This window comes from Stomoxys calcitrans, chromosome 1 (assembly GCF_963082655.1).
Source record: "Stomoxys calcitrans chromosome 1, idStoCalc2.1, whole genome shotgun sequence".
NCBI classification, from domain to species: domain Eukaryota; kingdom Metazoa; phylum Arthropoda; class Insecta; order Diptera; family Muscidae; genus Stomoxys; species Stomoxys calcitrans.
Genome location: NC_081552.1, coordinates 242,274,482 through 242,299,883, shown reverse-complemented (window position 1 = coordinate 242,299,883; position 25,402 = coordinate 242,274,482). Strand labels below are relative to the sequence as shown.

Here is a 25,402-nt window from a genome sequence, read left to right as displayed (position 1 = left end):
CAAGCGCCTAGCTTTGTGACAGAATCTTGTTTCGGGTTAACCACGGACTTAACCGGTAATATGACTGTTTGTTGGGTTGTAGACCCTCCACCATGGATCGCATTTGTAAAGTTCTTTGAATTGATTTTTCAAAAATATATGAGCTATATGAAGTTATTGACCGTACTTGTCATGCCGAACAAGTCATAGAAAAATATTACCTCGAAAATTTCAGGCAAATTGAATAATAATTGCGCCCTCAAGGATATAGCTATGACAGCTATATCAGGTTATGAACAGATTTAGATCATACTTGACACAGTTATTGCAAGTCATACCAAAATAATATATGCAAAATTTCAACCACATTGGATAACAATTGCCCCCTCCAGACGGCCAAGAAGTGAAGACCAAAGATCGGTTTATATGGCAACTATGTCAGGTTATGGACTGAGTAAGAAAATAACTTAGCACATTTGTTGGAAGTCACACCCAAAAGATATGTGAAAATTTTCATCCAAATCGGATAAGAATTGTGCCCTCCAGAAGCTCAAGAAGTCTAATCGGGAGATCGGTTTATATGACAACTATAAATATTAGGTTATCAATTGATTTGGACCATACTTAGCAAAGTTATTGGAAGTCAAACCAAAACACCTTATGCTAAATTTCAGTCAATACGGATAAGAATTGCGCCCTCTAGAAGCTCAAGAATCGAAAACCCAAGATCGGTTTATACGGTGGCTATATCAAAGCTTGGAATGAGTTGGCCAATTAACAATCCCAATCGACCTAAACTTATTAAAGTTTTTGTTCCAAAATTCAAGCGCCTAGCTTTACTCTTTCGGCCGACAGACGGACGGATGTAGAGTGGGGTCCGTCCCCACTCTATGGTGGAGGGTATAAAAATTTTCAAAATCATGAAAACGGTTAAAATTCCATTTTCTGATTTCTGAAACAAAATCCCATTTGTAAAATATCGTTAGCTATCGATTAATTATATTAGATTATCGATAACAGGACAATAGAGAATTGAAAAAATGCCTTGCTATTGGAAAATACAGTTGTAGCCTATAAGTGATTGCGGGTTAATAAAAAGTGAATACGGACTTCGTTTTTTTTTTTTATAACATTTTCCAAAACACAATTTCAACCAAAATCCATAACCCAATGTCAGTTAATTAATAAGATACCTACACTACAGGTCATTGTTTTTAATCATATTTGAATTAGTTTTGTGGCCGGGAAGTGCTCTTTGTTTAGATTAAGGTTCGAAGTAATTGCTCTTTGTTTTATTCTTATTAATTGTTTAAATTCCACAAGACATTAAGAATTCTATTGAATTTTCTCTTCTTGGAAAATCAAAATTGGGTACTTACCACAGTACACAAACACAAAGTTCAAGGCAGATTCTTATGTTATTTATGTTCGAACAAATATACGTAAAATTAGCAATTTGAGATAAATGGAATAAAGTGCACAACCAATATCTAGATGAAGTATATAAACATCAATTTCCCTGCATTAAGTGTTTTTGTAATTTAAAACAAGTAAAAAGACATTAAGTTCGGCCGGGCCGAACTTTGGATTCCCACCGCCTCGGAAATATACGTAAACCACCTTTCATCAAAATCCGGTGAAAATTTTATACCTTTTGTCCCATAGCAGTTATATCAAAATATGTTCAATTTTAACCAAATAATTATAACTACAAGCCATTGTTCAATTGTGTTTAACAAAATATTGGTCTTTTTTGTAGCTTTATCTAAAAATAAACCGATCTGAGGTACATATGACACGGATTTCGAAAAGCCTAACGTAAGTCACTGTGTCAAATTTTAGTGAAATCGGATTATAAATGCGCTTTTTATGGGGCCAAAACTTTAAATCGAGATATCGGTCTATATGGCAGCTATATCCAAATCTAAACCGATTTAGCTCAAGTTTCAGAAAAATGTCGAAGGGCCTAACTCAACTCACTGTCCTGAATTTCGGCGACACCGGACAATAAATGCACCTTTTATGGGCCCAAACCTGAAATAGAGAGATCGGTCTATATGGCAGCTATATCCAAATCTTAACCGATCTGTGGCATATTGAAGGATTATGTCGAGGGGCTTAACTTAACTCACTGCCCCAAATTTCGGCGACATCGAACTATAAATGAGCATTTAATGGGCCCAAAACCTGAAATCGAGGGATCGGTCTATATGGCAGCTATATCCAAAACTGGACCGATCTGCACCAAATTAATGAGGGATATCAAAGATCCTAACACAACTCACTGTCCCGAATTTCAGCAAAATCGGATAATAAATGTGGCTTTTATGGGCCTAAGACCCTAAATCGGAGGATCTGTCTATATGGCAGCTATATCCAAATCTGAACCGATCTGGTCCAAATTGACGAAGGATGTCCAGGGACCTAACACAACTCACTGTCCCGAATTTCAGCAAAATCGGATAATAAATGTGGCTTTTATGGGCCTTAGACCCTAAATCGGCGGATAGGTCTATATGGGGGCTATATGAAGATATAGTCCGATATTGCCCATCTTCGAACTTAACCTGCTTATGGACAAAAAAAGAACCTGTGCAAAATTTCAGCTCAATATCTCTATTTTTAAAGACTGTAGCGTGATTTCAACAGACAGACGAACGGACATGTCTAGATCGTCTTAGATCTAGACATGGGTCGGAAATGGATATTTCGATGTGTTGCAAACGGAATGACAAAATGAATATACCCCCATCCTTCGGTGGTGGGTATAACAAGTAACAAGTAAAGGCATGCTAAGTTCGACCGGGCCGAATCTTATATACCCTCCACCATGGATCGCACAAGAAGAGTATTGCTATAATATTGGAGCTATATTATGTTATGGTCCGATTCGGGCCATAACTGAATTGAATAGATGTCGTTGTGTAAAATTTCAGACAATATGAGTGTGAATTGCGCCCTTTAGGGGCTCAAGAACTGAAATAGGGAGATCGGTCAAGCCGTTGTACATAATTTCAGCCAAATAGGATAATAATTACGCCCTTTGGAGGCTCAAGAAGTCAAGATCCCAGATCGGTTTATATGGCAGCTATATCAGGTTATGGATCTATTTGCGCCATATTTGGCACAGTTGTTAGAAGTCATAAGTTAACCCGTCGTGCAAAATTTCAGCCAAATCCGATAGGAATTGCGCCCTGTAGACGCTCAAGAAGTCAAGACCCCAGATAGGTTTATATGACAGCTATATCAGGTTATGAACCGATTTCAACCATACTAAATACAGTTGTTGCAAGTGATAATTAAAAACCTCATGCAAAATTTCAGCCAAATCGGATTAGAATTGTGCCCTCTAGTGGCTCAGGAAGTCAAGATACGAGATCGGTTTATGGCAGCTATATCAGCTTATGAACCAATATAGCCCTTTTACAATCCCAACCGACCTACTCTAGTACGAAGTGTTTGTGCAAAATATCAAGCGGCCAACTTTACTCCTTCGAAAGTTAGCGTGCTTTCGACAGACAGACGGAAGGACATGGCTAGGTAAATTTAAAATGTCATATCGATCAAGAATATATATACTTTATGGGGTCTTTGACGAATATTTCAAGGAGTTACAAACTGAATGACGAATTTAGTATACCCCCACCCTATGGTGGAGGTAGGGACGTAGCCAAAAAAAATTTGACCCTCCCCCTTACCTTATCTCGGTGATGGGTGGTGCGATTTAAGCGAAATTTTGTGTTCTCTCTTATACTTTACTTTACTTTACTTTACTTTAATTGGCTATGACTGAATATTTGTTCCACTAGCCGAACGTAGAATAGCGTTTCAAGCGCCTCGATCTTTTGCGCTCATTCTAAAATCTCTGACACCAAGTTTCGAGGTGTCTCCCACAACTTGATCTTTCCATCGGGCTTTTGGTCTTCCCGGTTTGCGTGTACCACCGTGTTTGCCTTCAAAAGACTTCTTTGTTGGAGCTTCTTCATCCAATCTGACAACGTGACATAGCCAACGCATTCGTTGTATTTTGATGCATGTAACTATGCTATCGTCGTCATACAGCTCATACAGCTCGTGGTTCATACGTCGCCTATATTCTCCGTTAACGCAAACTGGTCCAATTATTTTACGAAGAATCTTTCTCTCAAATACTCCAAGCACTGCCTCATCTGCTTTCACAAGTACCACAGAACAAGTATGCTTCAGAACCATATAACAGCACGGGTAGTATCAGTGTTTTGTATAGTGTAATGTTCCTCTGTCGAGAGTTGGCCTTGTTTCTAAACTGCTTACTTAGTCCAAAGTAGCATCTGTTTGCCAGTATTATTCTTCGCTTTATCTTAAAATTCGTTTTGGTTACGGCGGTGCCGAGGTAGATGAAGTTACTGACTATCTCAAAGTTGTGATTCCCAACTTTCTCCATTTTTTTTATCTGCTCGGTTGTGGAAGGCTTTTTGGGAGTTGAAACCATTCATTTCGTCTTATCCCCATTTACTGCCAGACCCATTTTCACTGACTCTTTTTCGATTCTTTCAAAGGCAGCAGTTACTACTTCCGGTGACCGACCTATGATATCGATATCGTCGGCATAGGCGAGTAGCATGTGCTCTCTTGTGATTAGTGTGCCATATCTATTGACATCTGCATCTCGTATAATCTTCTCCAGCCGGATATTAAAGAGATCACACGATGGGCTGTCTCCTTGTCTGAAACCTCGTTTGGTATTAAATGGTTCGGAGAGGTTCGTATCAGCAAGTGTCATCCTGCAGAGTCTTATTAATTTTGCAGGGATACCAAACTCAGACATGGCTTGAAATACCTTTGAACGTAAAGGAGTATCGGGTCTTTTGCAGGATTTGGCGCAGTGTGAATATCTGGTCTAGGGTGGATTTACCTGGTCTAAAGCCGCATTGATAGGGCCCAATTATCTCATTGACTTTAGGTTTTAATCTTTCACACAGTACGCTCGAGAGTATCTTGTATGCGATTGGAGACTTATTCCTCTGTAGTTGGCACATTCCGTCTTGTCTCTTTCTTGTGTACGGGACATAGTATGCTGAGGTTCCAATCACCGGGAATGCGTTCTTCTAGCCAGATTGCGCAGATAAGCTGATGCCTACGCCTTATCACCGTGTCGCCTCCGGTCTTAAATAGTTCAGCGGGTAACCCGTCGGCTCCTGCTGCCTTGTTGTTCTTTAGTCGGGTTACTGCTACTTGGACCTCATTCTGACTAGGAGGTAAACATTCTATACCATCATCAGGGATTGGTTCTGCGGTATCCTCTTCGCCGCCAACATCGGACACTAGCAGTTGGGTAAAATGTTCTTTTCATATCCTCAGCATGTTGTCTGTGTCATGGGCATAAATAAGGCTGATGTTGAAGAATTTGACTTTGTGTTTAGTCCGACACCAACCCCCAAAACAACCCTAAATCGGCTATATTTACCGACCTGGGCAATATGGGACTCAAATGAGAGGTATTTGCGAGTAGAATACGAATGTGGTATCCAAATGTGGGAGCAAGTTTCTGGGGGTGCACCCCTTCCGCAAGACACCCCCAAACGGGACTTATTTACTGATCATGCCAATATGGGGTTCAAATAAAAGTTATTTAAGTGTAGAATACGAATCTGATATCCAAATGTGGGACCAAGTGAATGGGGGCCAGCCCCCTCCAAAAACAACCCCCAAAGAGGACAAATTCACTACAATAGAAATGTGGGGCTTAAATGAAAGGTCTTTGGGAGTAGAGCATGAGTCTGATATCAATATTCGGGAAAAAGTGCGTATGGGGCCACCCAGACCCCATAACACCTCCCATATAGGACGTATTTGGTGACCATTCTAATATGGGGCTGTAATAAGAAACACCAAACACCATCGAAACAGGTCATGTTTGCCGACTATGGAAATATGGGGCTCAAATGAAAGGTATTTGGGAATAGACCACGAATCTGATATCAATATTTGGGACCAACTCCCTAGGGGACGTCCCACCCCCATTAAAATACCCAAATGGGGCGTATTTGCTCACCATGGCAACTTCGGGTCTTAAAGGGAGTGGATCTTGATATTGATAGTTTTTAGGGTCTCTACTCTAAACCGGACATATTTGCTTACTTTTGCAATAAGGAGTTTAAATGAAAGGTATTTAAGATTAGAAAACAAATTTGATACCCAATTTTGATGGCAATGGCGATATGGTAAATTGATGCCAATGGCGATACAAATAAATGATATGTGAGAGTAGTGCACGATGCTGATATATTTCCAGGGCTAAGTGTTTGGGGGACCACCCCACTCCCCAAAACACTCCTAAATCGGGCATATATACCAACCACGTCAATGTAGCGCTTAAATGACAGGTATTGGGGGTCTACGCCTTCCCTAAAACACCCCACAAACAACAATTACTTACTGACCATCGCAATATGGGCCTCAAACAAAGGTATTTGGGAGTATTATGCGAATCTGATATCCAAATGTGGGACCATGTATTTGGGGCACCGCCTCTTTCCCACAACACCCCTCCCCCAGAGTAAAAATTTTGGGGCCAAATGTGTGAGGACGCCTCATCCCATACATATATTATTTTCGTAGAATGGTATTTCACTAAAAGCTCTTTAATTGTCGAAAATAAATATTCAAAGGATAGTTGTGCTCCATATAAAGTAAATGAAGGCGCAGCGGAGCGGGTCCGGTTCAGCTAGTATCTTATATACAAAAATCCAATTTGTGTTTGTTTGTCGGTTGTTGTGGTGTTTGTTCCGTATAGACTCGAAAACGGATGAAGCGATTACCTTTAAATTTTCACAGATTATGTCGGTTGGTCTAGAAGGAAACATAGACTACATAATTTTTCGATATCGGGAGGGGGGCGGACCCTCCCCCTTACCCCAAAAGAACTACCCAAAAATAAAAGTGGACCGATCGGGACAATATGGGATTCAAGTGAAAGATATTCAAGAGAAGAGTACGTATTTCATAATACAAGATGGGTCCAAGTACCTGGGGAGCCGCCCAGCCCCAAAATCCCTTAAAATAGGTTTATTTGACGATCATGACAATATGGGACTCAAATGAAAGATATTTGGGAGTAGATTACGAATATGGTCAGGAAGTAGAAAAAGGCTTTATAATTTATTGATAACGGAAGAGGGCGGACCCTCCAACATTACCCTAAAAACACCACCCAAAATCAAAAGGGAACCGATAAGGACAATATGGATATCAAATGATAGATATTGGAGAGTAGAATGCGAATGTGGTACAAAAACTATCCAAGGGGTTGCCCAACCACAAAACGAGGAGAATACAAATCTGATATCCAAATGTTGAACCAAGTTTCTAGGCGTCTACTCCTTCCACAAAACATCCCCCAAACAAAACTTATTTACTGACCATTGTTATATGGGGGTTGCTTAAATGAATGGCATTTGAGTGTAGCATACGAATCTGATATCCATATATGGCACCCAGTGTTTGGGGGGCCATCCCTTACCAAAAACATCTCCCATGGAGGACAAATTTACGGCCATAGCAATATGGGGCTTAAATAAAAGGTCTTTGGGAGTGAAGCACAAATCTGATATTAATATTTGGGAAAAAAATATCTATGGGGCCACGACACCACTCGGATTTGACTTCTTGAGCCCTTTGAAGTCTCAATTTTCATTCGATTTGGCTAAAATTACGAACAATGACTTTATTTATGACTGCCAACATCTATACCAAGTATGATCCCAATCGGTCTATAAGCAGATATAGTCCCCATATAAACCGATCCACTGATTTGAGTTCTTGAGCCCTTTGAAGACTCAATTTTCATTCGATTTGTCTTAAATTTGGAACAAAAACTTGAGTTGCGTCTTCCAACAACCATGCCAAGTATGATCCGAATCGGTTTATAAACAGATAAAGTCCCCATATAAACCGATCCCCTGATTTGAGTTCTTGAGCCCTTTGAAGCCTACATTTTGTTTGGTATGTAGAATAAAATGACTGCCTTCAACAAAATTAAGTTTGTATACATTTTTAGCAGAATCCATGGTGGTGGGTTTCCAAGATTCGGCCCGGCCGACCTTAGCACGCTTTTACCTGTTACTTATTGCAGAGAAGCTACGAGTTTCTAGCTTGCGGATAGCTTACAAATTATTTTGTAAGATAGAAAGTAAGAATGGATAATTGTAAAATAAAGAAAGTGTTTCATTAACCACGAACCAACAAACATAGCCTTTTTCCAACAGTAGGTTAGTTTTGGCTGGATGTTAGGTTGATTTTGTGGGGAAATAAATTGTTTGAGTGGCAACACTGGTCACAACGTAACGACTCCTTTTGCACAAAAAGATCAGTTTGGGCAGTTAAAGCAAGCAAAGTCTTCTACCTACAGTGAAACGCGGCGGAATTAATGTGGATGTGCGAATGCATGACAACTTGAGGAGTGAGAAATTTAGAGTTCACTGAATTGATTGATTGATTGATAGATTCGACGATAGATATTTAGGCTTAAGCGAATTTTGAACAAGGGTGCCTTTTTGACGTTTTCTGACGAATTCTTTTTTCAAGAAGACTACCAATTTCCTACCCCCTCTCGTTATTACATGCAAAATATATATTTCTATCTTTATACCCACCACCGAAGGATGGGGGAATATTCATTTTTTTCATTCCGTTTGCAACACATCGGAATATCCATTTCCGACCCTATAAAGTATATATATCGCCGTAAAAAACTAAGACGATCTAGCCATGTCCGTCCGTCTGTCTGTTGAAATCATGCTACAGTCATTAAAAATAGAGATATTGAGCTGAAACTTTGCACACATTCTTTTTTTGTCCATAAGCAGGTTAAGTTCGAAGATGGGCTATATTGGACTATATCTTGGTAAAGCCCCTATATAGACCGACCCACCGATTTGGGGTCTTAGGTCCAAATGTGGCTTTTATAGCCACATTTATTATCTGATTTTGCTGAAATTTGGGACAGTGAGTTGTGTTAGGTCCTTCAACATTTCTCTTTAATTTGGCTCAGATCGGTTCAGATTTGGATAAAGCTGCCATATAGACTGATCTCTCGATTTATCAGTTTTGGGCCCATAAAAGGCGCATTTATTGTCCGAATTCGCCAAGATTTGGGAGGGTGAGCTGTGTTAGGCTCTTCGAAAACTTTCAGCAATTTGGCCCAGATCGGTCCAGATTTGGATAATGCTGCCATATACACCGATCACTTGGTTTAATTTCTTGGTCCCCTAAAAAGGCGCATTTATAATCCCATTTCGCTGAAATTTGACTCGGTCACTTTTATTAGGCTTTTCGACGTCCGTATCGTATATGGTTCAGATCGCTACATATTTGGTTATGGCTACCAAAAAGACCAATATTTTGTTCTACAAAATTGAACAATGACTTGTACTTAGATCATTAGATCACTCTATGTTCGTGTCGAATTTGGTCCAAATCGGATCATATTTCGATATAGCTGCTATGGGGCATAAATTATGAATTTTTCACCGCATTATGACGAAAGGGAGTTTACATATAATCCCTAGGTGGTGGGTATCCAATGTTCGGCCCGACCGAACTTAACGCCTTTTTACTTGTTTTTTAATAAATTGTAATTTCACTGTTTGTAGTCCGGAATAAAACTGACAGCCTGAAATACTGTTCAAATGCGTCCCAAACTGAAATTTTTGATATTAAGTGTTCTGTGCCATTTTTCATGGGCGGCGTCATCGGCCGAAATTAAGGTGCTTAGAAACTGTGAACATCTGAACGTGCTTAAAAAATGTTCCAACAACACGACCAAATCTTCACCCCCAGTGTTGCACCATTTTGGCCACAATGAATCTGAAGTCGAAAAAGGTATTTTTGACTGCATATAATATATAATAATCATTTTCATTGAATATTAGCAAAGTTCTAGGTGAGAAAGATGCCATGACCCCCGAAATATCCAAACACGAGGACATGTCTCCAAAACTTCATCATACTGCACAGGAAACAGACGATAATGTATCTTCAGAGGAAAATGGTATAACTAAAAAAATTATGATCAGATTAATCAAATGTTTGATCCATCTTGTTTTGTTAAATATTTTTGCCCAAAATGTGTCAAATTCGTACATTCTTGATTTTGTGTTCACATTAGACACATTATTATAAAGGGGTTTTATATATACATCCGAAGTGGTGGGTATCCAAAGTTCGACCCGACCGAACTTAATGCCTTTTTACATTTTTTTTGCAAATAGATTTTGCTGCTTCCTTATCAAAAATTATTGAAAATAATTTTATGTTATCACTTAGCAAAGCGACTGTCTGTCTGTCCAAAAGCACGCATTCTTACGAAAGAATTAAGTTAGGCGATTGAATTTTGCACGGTTACTTCCTATTAGTGTAGGTCAGTTGCGATTGTACATGATGGAGGCTATCTAAGGTTTAACCCCTGCCGAACTTAGCACGCTTTTACTAGTTTTTTGTCAAGTCAAAAAAATCCGGTGAAAATTGCATACCTTATGTCCCATAGCAGCTATATCGAAATATGCTCCGATTTGGACGAAATACTAATAAGTGCAAGTCATTGTGCAATTGTGTATAACAAAATATTGGTCTTTTTAGTAGCTATATTTAAAAATAAACCGATCTGAAACATATACGACATGTATGTCGAAAAGCCTAACATAAGTCACTGTGTCAAATTTCTGTTTAATCGGATTATAAATGCGCCTATTTTGGGGCCAAGACTTTAAATCGAGATATCGGTCTATATGACAGCTATTAAATATGTGCAGGGGCTTAACTTAACTCTCTGTCCCAAATTTCGGCAACATCGGACAATAAATGCGTCTTTTATGGGCCCAAAACATTAAGTTGAGAGATCGGTCTATATGGCAGCTATATCCAAATATGGACCGATCTGAGTGAAATTGAAGAAGGCCGCCGAAGGGCCTAAAACACCTCACTGTCCCAAATTTCGGCAACATCGGACAATAAATGCGCTTTTTATGGCCCCAAAACCTAAAACCGAGAGATCGGTCTACATGACAGCTATATCCAAATCTGGACCGATTTGTGCCATATTGCAGAAGTATGTCAAGGGGCATAATTTAACTCACTGTCCCAAATTTCGGCAACATTGGACAATAAATGCGTCTTTTATGGGCCCAAAACCTTAAATCGGCAAATCGGTCTATATGACAGCTATATCCAAATCTGATCCGATCAGAGCCAAATTGAAGGAAGATGTCAAAGGGCCCAACACAACTCACTGTCCCCAATTTCAGCAAAATTGGATGATAAATGTGGCTTTTATGGGGCCAAGACCCTAAATCAGCGGATCGGTCTATATAGTCCGATATAGCGCATCTTCGAACTTAACCTGCTTAAGGACAAAAAAAGAATCTGCGCAAAGTTTCAGCTCAAAATCTCTATTTTAAAAGACTGTAGCGTGATTTCAACAGACAGACGAACGGACATGTCTAGATCGTCTTTGATTTTTACGCTGATCAAGAATATATGTACTTTATAGGGTCGAAAATTGATCTTTCGATGTGTTGCAAACGGAATGAGAAAATGAATATACCCCCATCCTTCGGTGGTGGGTTTAAGAAGATGGATCAAATATTTGACTAATCCGAACGTACCTTAAAACTGTTTTAAATAATTAACAATCAAATGTTTTCATAATTTACAGCAAACAACGACAATCCGAAATATGAAGTTAATGCAGAAAATGCTAAGTCCAATGTGCAAACACCATGTATTGGCAAAAATGAAAGATATTTCAAAAACTTCATTCTAAGTTTGATGTTTTTTCTATTACACGTCTAGCTTAAAAATTTTAAGAGATTTTTTTTTAAGTTAATGCAATAAAGTATAAAAGAACAAAGTGTAATTAGAGTTTTTGTAATCGAAACATTTGTTTGTGTGGTGAATGTGTTAAAGGAAACAATGTGGCAGCATGACTTTTGCATCGACACATCCGTCCGTCTGTTTGTCGAAAGCACGCTAACTTCCGAAGGAGTAAAGCTAGCCGCTTGAAATTTTCCACAAATACTTTTTATTAGTGTAGGTCGGTTGGTATTGTAAATGGGCCATATCGGTCCATGTTTTCATATAGCTGACACATAAACCGATCTTGGGTCTTGACTTCTTGAGCCTCTAGAGTGCGCAATTCCTGTCCGATTGGAATGAAATTTTCCACGACGTGTTTTCTCATGATATCCAACAACTGTGCCAAGTATGGTTCAAATCGATTCATAGCCTGATATAGCTGCCATATAAACCGATCTGGGACCTTGACTTCTGGAGCCTCTAGAGGTCGCAATTATTATCCGATTTGCCTGAAATTATGTACTGCGGATCCTCTCATGACCAGCAACATACGTGTTTATTATGATCTGAATCGGTCTATAGCCCGATACAGCTCCCATATAAGTCGATCTCTCTATTTTACTTCTTGAGCCCCCAAAGGGCGCAATTCTTATTCGAATTGGCTGACATTTTACACAGGTCTCCAATATATAATTTAATTGTGACCCAAACCGGACCATATCTTGATATCGCTCTAATAGCAGAGCAAATCTTTTCTTATATCCCTTTTTGTCTAAGAAGAGATGCCGGAAAAAGAACTCGAAAAATGCGACCCATGGTGGAGGGTATATAAGATTCGGCCCGGCCGAACTTAGCACGCTTTTACTTGTTTTACCTCTAATAGATCTGGCGAAATCAATAAATCCATACAGATATTGTGGTGCCTGCGTGTAGATCAGTTTATGCAGAAGAGTAAGCGATCTCAGGTACAACAAGTGCTGTAAGGAGACGCCATACAGGGACAAAGAGTATTCAGAGATGGAATCGCGCCGTATCAACCCAAATACATAACGAGCAACGCTATTAAAAAAGGTGTTTAGCTTACGTCTACTTACCGAGTCGCAATTAGCAAACAACTCACAGCCGTAGAGAATGCCAGGAACAAGATAAGTCTTTGCCAAGAGAGACCTAACCCGCAGCGGAGTAACCGACTGAGTGGCCCAGAGAGCAACGCAATTTTGAATATCCCTGGCCAACGACAGAGTCGATATGATTACTCCAAGTCAGAGTGCTGTTAATAACCACGCCCAAGTTCTTTGCATGAGGAACAATTTCCAATCTAGTGTCGTTAATGAATATACCGACATCAGATGAAAACCGAGACAGCCTGTTTCTGATAACCACACACTTGGACTTTGCAGGGTTGAGACACATGCCATTGGCTATCGCCCACGTGCTAACTCTTGACAGATCATGATTAAGCAGACGTATCTTTTCAACAATCTCATCCCTCGGACTGCCGATATATATTTGTACATCGTCAGCGTACATATGTACCTCACAATAAGACAATTGACCCGCCAAGTCGTTACTGTACAATGAAAAGAGAAGAGGACCCAGAATTGATCCCTGAGGAACACCTTTGAAAACAAGCAGAGGTGCCGATACAGAAGACTTCTAACTGACGGACTGAGTGCGGTGTGACAGGTACGACAAAATAAGACGAACGGACGTAGAAGAATTATTGTAAAGATGTCTCATCTTGTCACATAACAAGGAATGATCCACAGTGTCAAATGCCTTAGAATGGTCAAGAAGAACAAGGAAATTTATCATGTCATTCTCCAAATTGGCCCTGATCCTCTCAGTGACCTCTGCCAAGGCAGTTACGCAGCTGTGGTTAGGTCGAAACCCGGACTGTCTCACAAATAACAAAGAGTTCTCGTTGACAAAAGACGACATTTGCAAATACAACAATTTCTCAAAGACCTTTGACAAGTAACAAAGAATCGCAATTTGTCTATATTCCTTGGAATTTTTAGGCAGTGGGATGACTTTGGCATGTTTCCACGCTAATGGAAAGTATCTCGTGGTCAAAATCCTATTGAAAACATAGGTTACATGAGGAATAATAAGGGGGAGCAAGAGTCTTACAAATCTAGGATCAATGCCATCAGATCCGACAGCGTTAGACTTTACAGTCGCGACGCACTCAAGGACATCGGTGGGACCAATACAGCTGAAGCCAAAACCAGAGTCGTCATCGAGGGAGGGGAAGATATTGAAGCCATAGAAATTGGGATCAACTGGGATCTGTGGAACATTAACATAGGCATCGTTAAGCCCATTGATGTCCAAGTTTCTTGAACATCTATTACAATAGTATCTTTCCCAATTCCTATGTTTCGAATAACCTTCCACGTTCTCTTGGAGCCTATTGTAGGAGTAATGCGTCTGTAATAGTAGTCTTTCTCCCGTCCTGAAACGTCTCCACCTGCGATGTGACATATTCATCTCGTGAATAGCCGAACGAATATCCCGCGAGAACCATGGTTTCGATCTGGAGGACACTTCGCTAGTCTTGAGTGGAACCGAAAGTTCCTGTAAGTTGATCAGTTATAATGACCTAATGGGACACTGCCGCCATGCCTCCAAAGTTCTGACGATCAGTGTGATAGGAGCAGTTGCAAACCTTAACGTCATGGTGGCCGCCATTTTTATCTCATCGACAAGGAGCCTTCTTTGCCCAGACAGTCGTTTATATATGTTTGCGCAAGGATCCGGGGCGACATGGAACAGAGAACTTTTAAGTTATTTTGTAAACATTTTGGATATTAAGGTCTAAACCTTTCTCTTATAGATGGCAGCGGTATCATTTAGAAAAGCGTCATCTGTTTGCAAATGGATCAACTGAATGGAGACGCCGCCACGAACTGAGAGAGGGCAGAGTGGTAAAAGTTGATCTTGCGGCATTTATCTTTGTTATGGTAACCTATCGGTCCTTAAAATAAAGAAAAAAAATATTGGGTTGCCCAAAAAGTAATTGCGGATTTTTTAAAAGAAAGTAAATGCATTTTTAATAAAACTTAGAATGAACTTTAATCAAATAAATCAAATAAAATCCGCAATTACTTTTTGGGCAACCCAATTTTATTGAAGGAATATCCAGTGCTCAAAAATTTTTCTGATATTTTTGGCATGGGTTAGCCTATGATGCTTACTCATGCGCAACGGCGACATTAGATAGGCCGACAATTCGACTGGATTCAAAAATAGACAAAATGATGGCAATGTGATGGGGATCAACAGTGAGCATCACCAACAACAAATTCAGCGCCATCTATTGGGAGAAATTATTTGAATAACCAACCAAACCCGTACAAAGAAAAAGAAAGCGTGAGGTACCGGAGTACTGTTTGAAAGTTGTCTGTCCTTTGAAAAATTTAATAAATGAAATAACCTTTGACTGTTTTCTGTATTATCTTTTTAACCCTCCTACCCAAGGACGAGGTACCTCAATAGTCTAAAAGTTCTATAAAAACATGGCCGCAAAATATATACGTAACTAAGTGAATGCAAAGAAGCGTAGTTGAAAAGAAAGTTATAATTCATATGGTGTAAAAGGAAGCGCAGCGAAGCGGGCCGGGTTCAGCTAGTCTTATATGTATATAAAAATCAATTTGTGTTTGTTAGTTTGTGTGTTCCTTATAGACTCAGAAACGGCTGAACCGATTTTCTTGAAATTTTCACAAATGTTGCATAATGACTCCGTGGTGAAAAAAGGGTACTACAATTTTTGTTATCTGAAGGGGGGGCGGACCCTACCCCTTACCCTAATTTTCAAAAACGCCAGATCTCGGAGATGGGTGGTGCGATTTAAGTGTGATTTAAGTGTGTGCGAAATTTTGTGTGCTCTCATATAGGACCCTAAAAATAAAAATTTGGTATCCAAATTTCGGATGGGGTACCTAGGGGGGCCGCCCCATCCTAAAACCTTCGCCGAAACTGCCCCCAAACAGGACTTATCTACTGACCATCGCAATATGGGGTTTAATCCAAATATGGGACCAAGTCTTTGGGTGCCGCCTCTCCCCAAAAACATCCCCCAAAGGGGACAAATTTACGACCATAGCAATATGGGGCTCAAATGAGGGTTATTTGGAAGTAAAGCAATAATCTGATATCAATGTTCGGAAAAAGTGTTTACGGGGCCACCCCACCCCCCATAACACCACACAAATAGGAAGTATTTACTGACCATTGCAACTTGAGGCTCAACTAAGAGGTTTTTTAGAGTAGAACACCAATCCGATATATATTTTCTAGGCCAAGTCACTGAGTGGCCGCCCCCTATGGAAAAAGGGGGCTCAAATGAAAGGTAGTTAGGAGTAGACCATGAATCCAATATCAACATTCGGAACCACCTGCCTAAGAGACGTCCCATCACCATAACAACCCCCAAATAGGACGTATTTTCTAACCATGAGAATTTGGGTCTTAAAGAGAGTGGAGCTCGCTATTGGTAGTTTTTATGGCCCATACCTCTTAAATGAAAGGTATTTGAGATTAGCAAACGAATTTGATATCCAATTTTTAGACCAATGGCAATGTGGGGTTCAAGTAAATGGTATTTGAGAGTGTTACACGATGCTGATAATTTTTAGGGCTAAGAGCTTTTGGGTGTCAAATGACAGGTATTGGGGAGTAGAGCGCGAAATTTATACCCACTTTCGGGACCAATTTTCTGAAGGTCTACCCCTTTCCCATATGGGACTCAAATAAAGGTATTTGGGAGTAGAATACGAATTCGATATCCAAATGCGTGACCATGTATTTGGGGCACCGCCCTTCCTCAAAAAGTACAAATTTAACGACCATAGTAATATGTGGCTTAAATGAAAGGCATTTAAGATTGGAAAACTAATTTCATAACCAATTTTTGGGGTCAAGTGTTTGGGGACGCTTAATCCCATTAAATCCCCTCAACCATTGGCAATATGAGATTTAAATAAATGGTATTTGAGAGTAGAGCCCGATGCTGATATATTTTTCAGGGTTAAGAGTCTGGGGAACCACCCCATCCCCCAAAACACCCCTTAATCTAACATATATATTTACCGACCATTGCAATATAGGGCTCAAATGAATGGTATTTAGGAGTAGAGCACGAAATTGATACTCACTTTCGGTACCACGTTTTTGGGTTTCACACTACACCCTTAACCCACCAACCACCACCCTGGGTGCCTTCCCACTCCCAAAATCCCCATGAGAATATCTGGCTCAAATAAAGTCTTTTAAGAATGGCCCTAAACCCTCCGAGCGAATTCATAGACCAATTAAGATAATATGGATTCAGATAAAGGCAGTACTGTTAGTCAAGCGATATACCATTTTCGTAGCATGGCAATTCATTAAAAGCTCTTTAATTGCCGAAAATTAATATTCAAAGGATAATTTTGTTCCATATAAAGTAAAAGAAGGCGCAGCGGAGCGGGCCAGGTTCAGCTAGTAATAAATATAATGACATCTTGGCTTTTCCAAATTAGTGCCATCTGTTTTCAATTGGATCAACTAAATCCAATTAGATCAACTGAATCCAATTGAAGACAGCCAGTATATGGGCTAATTTAAATGTTAGTGCTACTCGCTTGGAGTGGATCATCATGTGGTGGTTGTCTATGATTTAATATATGACTACATATTAAATAGTCATCATTTTGTCTTTTTTTCAATCAAATCAAAATTTAAACGTTTTTCTGTGGTAAAGAACTAACTTGCCGGTCTATAGTTCTTACTATTAAACCATATAAAACTTTTGAACAAAAAAGTGATGCCCAGCGACACGTCGTTTGGAGGCGACTTTAGCAGGTAAAGCACCGCCTTGATTTTGTTCATTTAAGCCTTTTATAGCCTTGATCGAGTGAATTCCTACTTGGTGGGCTTTTTGCGGATGGGGCGACCCGCAAATACTTAGACATAATTTTTTATATCATATTCGTAGTCAACTCCCGAATACATTTCATTTGGGTCCAATATACCTTTCATTTGATTCCCATATTGGCCCCATCGGTGCATTTTTGATTATAAGACGTGTTTTAGGGGTAACGGGGGGAGGTCCGCCCCATTCCAATATCAACAAACTAAAAACCTTTTCCTCCTTCCTGACCATATTCGTAATCTACTCCCGAATACCTTTCATTTCATTTCCTTCGACATCCTTCTTCCAGATTTGTATATAGCTGCCATATAGACCTATCCGCCGTTTTGAGGTTTTAGGCCCATAAAAGCCACATTTATTATCCGATTTCGCCGAAATTTGGGACAATGAGTTGTGTTGGGCCCTTCGACGTTCTTCTTCTTCAATTTGGCCCAGATCGATATCTTGTTTTGAAGTCTTGGCCCCATAAAAGGCGCATTTATAATCCGATTTCACTGAAATTTGACACAGTGACTAATGTTAAGCTTTTTGACATCCGTGTCGTATATGATTCAGATTGGTTTCGGCCCGGCCGCTCTTAACTTAATCTTTTTGCTTGGTACATATATCGATAGATAGCAGATAATGCAAATATCAAAAGCCATATGATTCATTGAACTTAAAGCTGATTGTTTGCGACGTTTTGTTCATTTTGTACAGTAATCATCACACCGTTTGCTTGTGATACCATTTTTTCTTGGAAGTTCACAAAGTTATGTTGTTATTTCATGCGCAATCTTTGCGCGTAGTAGCATTTTTATTTGAAAGTTAAAGACCAAATGTTACTCTATTACGCCGGACCCTCGTCCGATTTTGATGAAATGTTATATTTTCATAATTTAGAGAATTTATATTGAAGTAACAATTTTTATACCCACCACCATAGGATAGAGGTATACTAATCTAGTCATTCCGTTTGCAACACCTCGAAATATTCGTCGAAAAGCCCATCAAGTATATATATTCTTGATAGTCTCGACATTTTGAGTCGATCTAGCCATGTCCGTCCGTCTGTCGAAATAACGACAGCGTCAACGCGTAAAACTAGCCGCTTGAAATTTTGTACAAATACTTAGTATTGATGTAGGTTGTTGGGAATTGCAAATGGGCCATATCGGTTCAGATCCAGATATAGCTCCCTTATAATCCGAGCTCTTGATTTGATTTTTTGAGCCCTTGGGAGCCGCAATTGTTGTCCGATTTGGCTGAATCTTGCAAATAGTGTTCTGTTCTGTTCTGTTGCAATAACTGTGACGAGTACGGTCCAAGTCAACTGGTCTCTCGATCATCCTTGTTCCGTTCCTAGAAGCTTTAATTTTTCCTGGTTTTGGTCCATAAAGTATATATATTACTTTATGGGGTCTTAGACGAATATTTCAAGGTGTTACAAACGGAATGACTAGTATAGAATACGGCCATACTATGGTGGTGAGTATAAAAAAGTGTATAACCTCTTACTCCTTCCAAATCAACCTACACGATCTGTGAAAATTACTAGAAAATCGGTTTGGCCGGTTTTCTTTGGGACTAAACTGGACAAAAAAATTTACAAACCCGCTGTCAAATCCCTTTTATTTAAATCTCCCATTGGCCTATGGGTTCGTATGGGTTCTTTTTTTGTGCATGGCGGATTTTGGCATTCTCTTCCTCCTTACCTTTCCATGCTTCGGTGGTGGATCCAACAGTATTTAACAAGTGAGAAGGCGTTAAGTTCGGCCGGGCCGAATTTTGGATACCTACCACCTCTGGTATTTATGTAAACCAACTTTCGTCAAAATCCGGTGAAAAATGCATACTTTATGCCCCATAGCAGCTATATCAAAATATGTTCCGACTTGGACCAAATGCTTATAAGTACAAGTCATTGTTCAATTGGGTATTACAAAATATTGGTCTTTTAAATAGCTTTATCTAACAATAAACCAATCGGAGCCATATACGACACGGATGTCGAAAAGCCTAATATAAGTCACTGTGTCAACTTTCAGTGACATCGGATTATAAATGCGCCTTCTATGGGGCCAAGATATATATATCTTTATCCAAATCTGAAGAGATTTGGGCCAAGTTTCAGAGAAATTTCGCACAGCCTAACACAACTCACTGTCCCAAATTTCGGCGAAATCGGACAATAAATGCGCCTTTTATGGCCCCAAAACTTTGAATCGGGAGAACTGTCTATATGGTAGCTATATCCAAATCTGTACCGATCTGAGCTAAATTGAAGAAGAATGTCGAAGGTCCTCACACAACTCACTGTCCCAAATTTCGGCGAAATCGGACAATAAATACGCCTTTTATGGGCCCAAAACCTTAAATCGAGAGATCGGTCTATATGGCAGCTATATTCAAATCTTGATCGATCTGGGCCAAATTGCAGAAAAATGTCGAAGGAGTTAACTTATATCACTATCCCAAATTTTGGCTAAATCGGACAAAAAACGCGCTTTTTATGGGCGCAAGACCTTAAATCGAGAGATCGGTCTATATGGCAGCTATATCCAAATCTAGACCGATCTGGGCCAAACTGAAGAAAGATGTCGAGTGGCCTTACACAACTCACTGTCCCAAATTTCAGCAAATTCGCATAATAAATATGGCTTTTATGGGCCTAAGACCCTTAATCGCCGGATCGGTCTATATGGCAGCTATATCCAAATCTGAACCGATCTGGCCCATATTAAAGAGAGATGTTAAAGGGCCTAAGACAACTAACTGTTTCAAATTACGGCAAAATCAGATGATAAATGTGGATTTTATGGGCCTAAGACCCTAAATCGGCGGATCGGTCTATGTGGGGGCTATATCAAGACATAGTCCGATATAGCCCATGTCCTGCTTATGGACAAGAAAAGAATCGGTGCAAAGTTTACCCTGATCAAAAATATATATACTTTATAGGATCGGAAATGGATATATCGATGCGTTGCAAACGGAATGGCGAAATTAATATACATCCATCCTTCGGTGGTGGGTATAATTTACACTTATATAATGATTCACATCTTTCACTGCACGCACACTATTGCAAACATTTGTGCACGTTATCTACGTTATCGCAGCACTGCAAACATTTTAATCATAATATAATTTTATACGCTCCGTTATTTAGAAACAGAATGAAATCAGCAATTTATTTGTCTAAGATAACATAAATGGAGATGGGTTTCTACCGGGTAAATGGGTATTAAATAAATACCAATAAATTCGTTGTATATTAACCTGACCTTCTGATCTCATAAAATCATATTGGATATATATATAGCCGCTATATAGACCGATCTCCAGATGGTCATTTTATATCCGATTTCGATGAAATTCGCCACAGTGAGTTCTGGTAGACCCCCTACTTATTTCTGTGAAGTGTGGTTCCGATCCGACTATATATGGACATAGCTGCCCTATAGACCGACCTCTCGATCTCCAGATGTAGGGTATTGATGCCATAAAAGATTCATTTATTACCCGAATTCGATGAAATTTGGCACAGTGTGTTCTAGTAGACCCCTACCCATTCTTGTCAAATGTAGTTCAGATCGGCCCACATTTGAATATAGCTGCCATTTAAACCGATTTCCCGATATGATGATAAAAATATGGTCCGATCTGGACATGATTTCATATTCTTTGTATATAAACCTGACCTTCTGATCTCATAAAATCGGATTTTAGCTACATATAGCCGCTATGTAGACCGATCTCCAGTGAATTCTGGTAGACCCCTCCCATTCTTGTCAAATGTGGTCCAGATGGGGTAACATTTGGATATAGCTGCCATATAGACCGATCTCCCGAAATAGTGTAATGAGCCCATAAAAAGAGCATTTTTCATCCGAATTTGATGAGATTTGAAACAGTGAGTTTTGATAGACCTCTTTACCACTGTTCTTCTCGACGCTCCGAGTCGACCTAGCCATGTCCATGTGTTTGTCGAAATCACGATAGCGGTCGAACACGTTAAGCTAGCCGCTTGAAATTTCACATAGATACATAATATTGATGTAGGTTTTAAGCCCTTACAAGACGCAATTTTCGTACGATTAGGCTCAACTTTTGCACTTAGTGTTCCGTTATGACTTCCAGCAACTGTGCCCAGTTCGGTACAAATCGGTTTATAACCTGATATAGCTCCCATATGAAGCGATCTCTGATTTGACTCCTTGATTCCTTACAGGCCGCAATTTTTGTTCGATTTGGCTGAAATTTTGCTTGCAGTGTTCTGTTACGACTTCCAACAACTGTGCCAAATACGGTCGGTTGATCATCCTTGTTGGGTTCCTAGAAGCTTGAACTTTTGATGGTTTGACAGAAGTTTGGTACTAAGAACAAGTTTATGCCCTTCAACTTAATTTATTTTGTATACATTTTTAGGCAGAATCCATGGTGGTGGGTTCCCAAGATTCGGCCCGGCCGAATTTAGCACGCTTTTATTTGTTTCAATTAAGATCGTGATTGTAATTTTTTAAATTTTCCATTAAAAAATTAATTGCCTCAATAATTTTTTAATAGAATTTGTTTTTTTTTTCAATAACGATCTTGATGGAAATTTTTAATTAAAAATTTGATTTAATAATTTTTTTTAAACTTTATTCATAAATTGTGTATACAAAAAATTTTATACATAAAATGTGATTGAAAATTTTATAACGGCCTAAACCACTTACCAGTTTTTCTTGTTGTACCCGACTCGTTCGCCAATTCATAGAAAACAGCTAATTTTGTAAAGGCAAAACAGCCGTTTTCATTGATTTGGCGAATGGATAGAATGACAAAAAGGAAAAAATCCTAGTTAGTTCTTTTAAATCATTTTATAATTTAACCGGAAACAGCACTGTTAAGACTGTCGGGTTTTTGAACAAGTCTAGCCGCTCAAAATGTTGACAAATATTTTCCATATACATAAGATTAAATTCCCCCCAAAAAGTGTACCGACTACCTCTTTAAATTTCTAAACTGAACTCAAAAATTTAGTTTTTCTGTTTTTTTTTCCCAATACATGTAAAGTTACTGTAATAAAAAAAAAACAAGTAAAAGCATGCTAAGTTCAGCCGGGCCGAAACTTATATACCCTCCACCATGGATCGCATTTGTCGAGTTCTTTTCCCGCCATCTCTTCTTAGGCAAAAAAGGATATTAGAAAAGATTTGCTCTGATATTAGAGCGATATCAAGATATGGTCCGGTTTGGACCACAATTAAATTATATGTTGGACACCTGTGTAAAATGTCAGCCAATTCGAATAAGGATAGCGCCCTTTGGGGGCTCAAGAAGTAAAATAGAGAGATCGATTTATATGGGAGCTGTATAGGGCTATAGACCGATTCAGACCATAATAAACACGTATGTTGATGGTCATGAGGGAATCCGTCGTACAAAGTTTAAGGAAAATCGGATAATAATTGCGACCTCTAGAGGCTCAAAAAGTCAAAATCCCAGATCGGTTTATATGGCAGCTATATCAGGTTATAAACCGATTTGAACCTTATTTGACACAGTTGTTGAAAGGAAGAATAAAATACGTCATGCAAAATTTCAGCCAAATCGGATAAGAATTGCGCCCTCTAGAAGCTCTAGAAGCTCAAGAAGTCAAATCCCCAGTCCCCCAACCGACCTACACTAATAAGAATTTCAAGCGGCTAGCTTCACTCCTTCGGAAGTTAGCGTGCTTTCGACAGACAGACGGACGGACGGACGGACATGGCTAGATCGACATAAAATGTCACGACGATCAAGAATATAAATACTTTGTGGGGTCTCAGACGAATATTTCGAGTAGTTACAAACAGAATGACGAAATTAGTATACCCCCCATCTTATGGTGGAGGGTAAGTGCAAATCTGGCCATTGGCTTACGAGGAGTTTACAGGATGAGGCGTCCCCCAAACACATGGCCGCAAAATAGGTTATTAAATTCGCTTTCTAATCTCAAATACCATTCATTTAAATTCCTCATTGCAAAAGCTATCAAATATGTCCGGTTTGGGGTATGGGCCCTAAAAACTATGAATATTGAGCTCCACTGTCTTAAGACTCAAATTTTCTGGTGAGCCAATACGTCCTATTTGGGGGTTGTTATGGTTGTGGGACGTCCGCTAGACAGTTGGTCCCTAATGTTGATATCAGTTACATGGTCTACTCGCACATACCTTTAATTTGAGCCCCATATTTCCATAGTCGGCAAACATGACCGGCTTGGGGGGTGTTTTGGGAGATGGGCTGCCACTCAGTGAGTTGGCCTTGAAAATATATGGCGGATTCGTGTTCCACTTTAATAACCCTCTTAGTTAGGTCTCATATTGCAATAGTCAGAAAGTACTTACTATTTGGGTGATGTTGTGGGGTGACCCCATAGACACTTTTCCCGAATATTGATATCAAATTCGACCTTTCATTTGAGGCCCATATTGCTATGGTCTTAAATTTGTCTCCTTTGGGGGATGTTTTTGGTGAGAGCCGGCCCACCAAACACTTGGTCCCAAAGTTGGATATCAGATTCGTATTCTATTTACATTCAACTACCTTTTATTAAAGCCCCATATTCCCATAGTCAGTAAATAAGTCCAGTTTGGGGGGTGTTTTGAGGAAGGGGTGGACCCCCAGAAACGTGGTACAACATTCAGATATCAGATTTGTATTCTACTCGCAAATACCTTTCATTTGAGTCCCATATTGCTATGGTCGGCAAATATGTCCGATTTAGAGTTGTTTTGGGCTTGGGGTGGTCCCCCTAGCACTTGGTCCGATAATTGGATTTCAGATACGTTTTATTATCTTAAATACCTTTCATTTGAGTCACATATTGTCGTGATTGGTCTAAATATATGTTTGGTAGGTTTTAGGGTGGGGCAGCCCCACTAGGTACCCCATCCGAAATTTGGATACGAAATTTTTATCTTTAAGATTCTATATGAGAGCACACAAAATTTCGCTTAAATCGCACCACCCATCTCTGAGATCTGGAGTTTCTGAAAATTAGGGTAAGGGGGCGGACCCTCCCCCCCCCCCCCCCCTTCAGATATCAAAAAATGTAGTACCCTGTTTTTAACACGGGATCATTATGCACCATCTGTGAAAATTTCAAGAAAATCGGTTCAGCCGTTTCTGAGTATGTAAGGAACACACAAACATACAAACAAACAAACCTACAAACAAACACAAATTGATTTTTATACCCTCCACCATAAGATGAGGGGTATACTAATTTCGTCATTCTGATTGTAACTACTCGAAATATTCGTCTGAGACCCCATAAACTGTGCAAAGTATGGTTCAAATCGGTTCATAACCTGATATAGCTGTCATATAAACAGATCTGGGGACTTGACTTCTTGAGCTTCTAGAGGGCGCAATTCCTATCCGATTTGGCTGAAATTTCGCAAGACGTTTTTTATTGTTACTTTCAACCACTATGTCAAATAAAATACAAATCGGTTCATAACCTGATATAGCTGCCATATAAACCGATCTGGGATCTTGACTTCTTGAGCCTCTAGAGGTCGCAATTATTATCCGATTTGCCTGAAATTTTGTACGACGGATTCTTTCATGACCATCAACATACGTGTTTATTATGGTCTCAATCGGTCCATAACCCGATACAGCTCCCATATAAATCGATCTCTCTATTTTGCT

General features: G+C 39.5%; 1 protein-coding gene across 7 annotated transcripts; it reads left to right on the top strand.

Annotated features, from left to right (window-relative positions):
- The first annotated feature begins 1,057 nt into the window (after positions 1 to 1,057).
- Positions 1,058 to 11,817, top strand: LOC131994147 (uncharacterized). 7 transcript variants are annotated; one of them, XM_059360534.1, is made up of 5 exons: positions 1,058 to 1,248; positions 1,364 to 1,478; positions 9,612 to 9,840; positions 9,896 to 10,009; positions 11,672 to 11,817. In XM_059360534.1, exons 3-5 carry the CDS (start codon positions 9,648 to 9,650, stop codon positions 11,806 to 11,808), a joined length of 444 nt encoding a protein of 147 aa, XP_059216517.1. In that variant the 5' UTR covers positions 1,058 to 1,248; positions 1,364 to 1,478; positions 9,612 to 9,647; the 3' UTR covers positions 11,809 to 11,817. The 7 variants fall into 7 exon arrangements, with proteins under 7 accessions (XP_059216517.1, XP_059216518.1, XP_059216521.1 ...); XM_059360535.1 differs by lacking the exon at positions 1,364 to 1,478 and having other exon boundaries at positions 1,058 to 1,183; XM_059360538.1 differs by lacking the exon at positions 1,364 to 1,478 and having other exon boundaries at positions 9,902 to 10,009.
- Positions 11,818 to 25,402: the final 13,585 nt, after the last annotated feature.

Excerpts from the sequence above, each read along its gene's own strand:
- LOC131994147 (XM_059360535.1), top strand. The coding sequence starts at position 9,648 with ATGCGTCCCAAACTGAAATTTTTGATATTAAGTGTTCTGTGCCATTTT. Across the intron at positions 9,841-9,895 it reads TGAATCTGAAGTCGAAAAAG|TTCTAGGTGAGAAAGATGCC; the intron begins GTATTTTTGACT and ends ATATTAGCAAAG. Across the intron at positions 10,010-11,671 it reads TGTATCTTCAGAGGAAAATG|CAAACAACGACAATCCGAAA; the intron begins GTATAACTAAAA and ends CATAATTTACAG.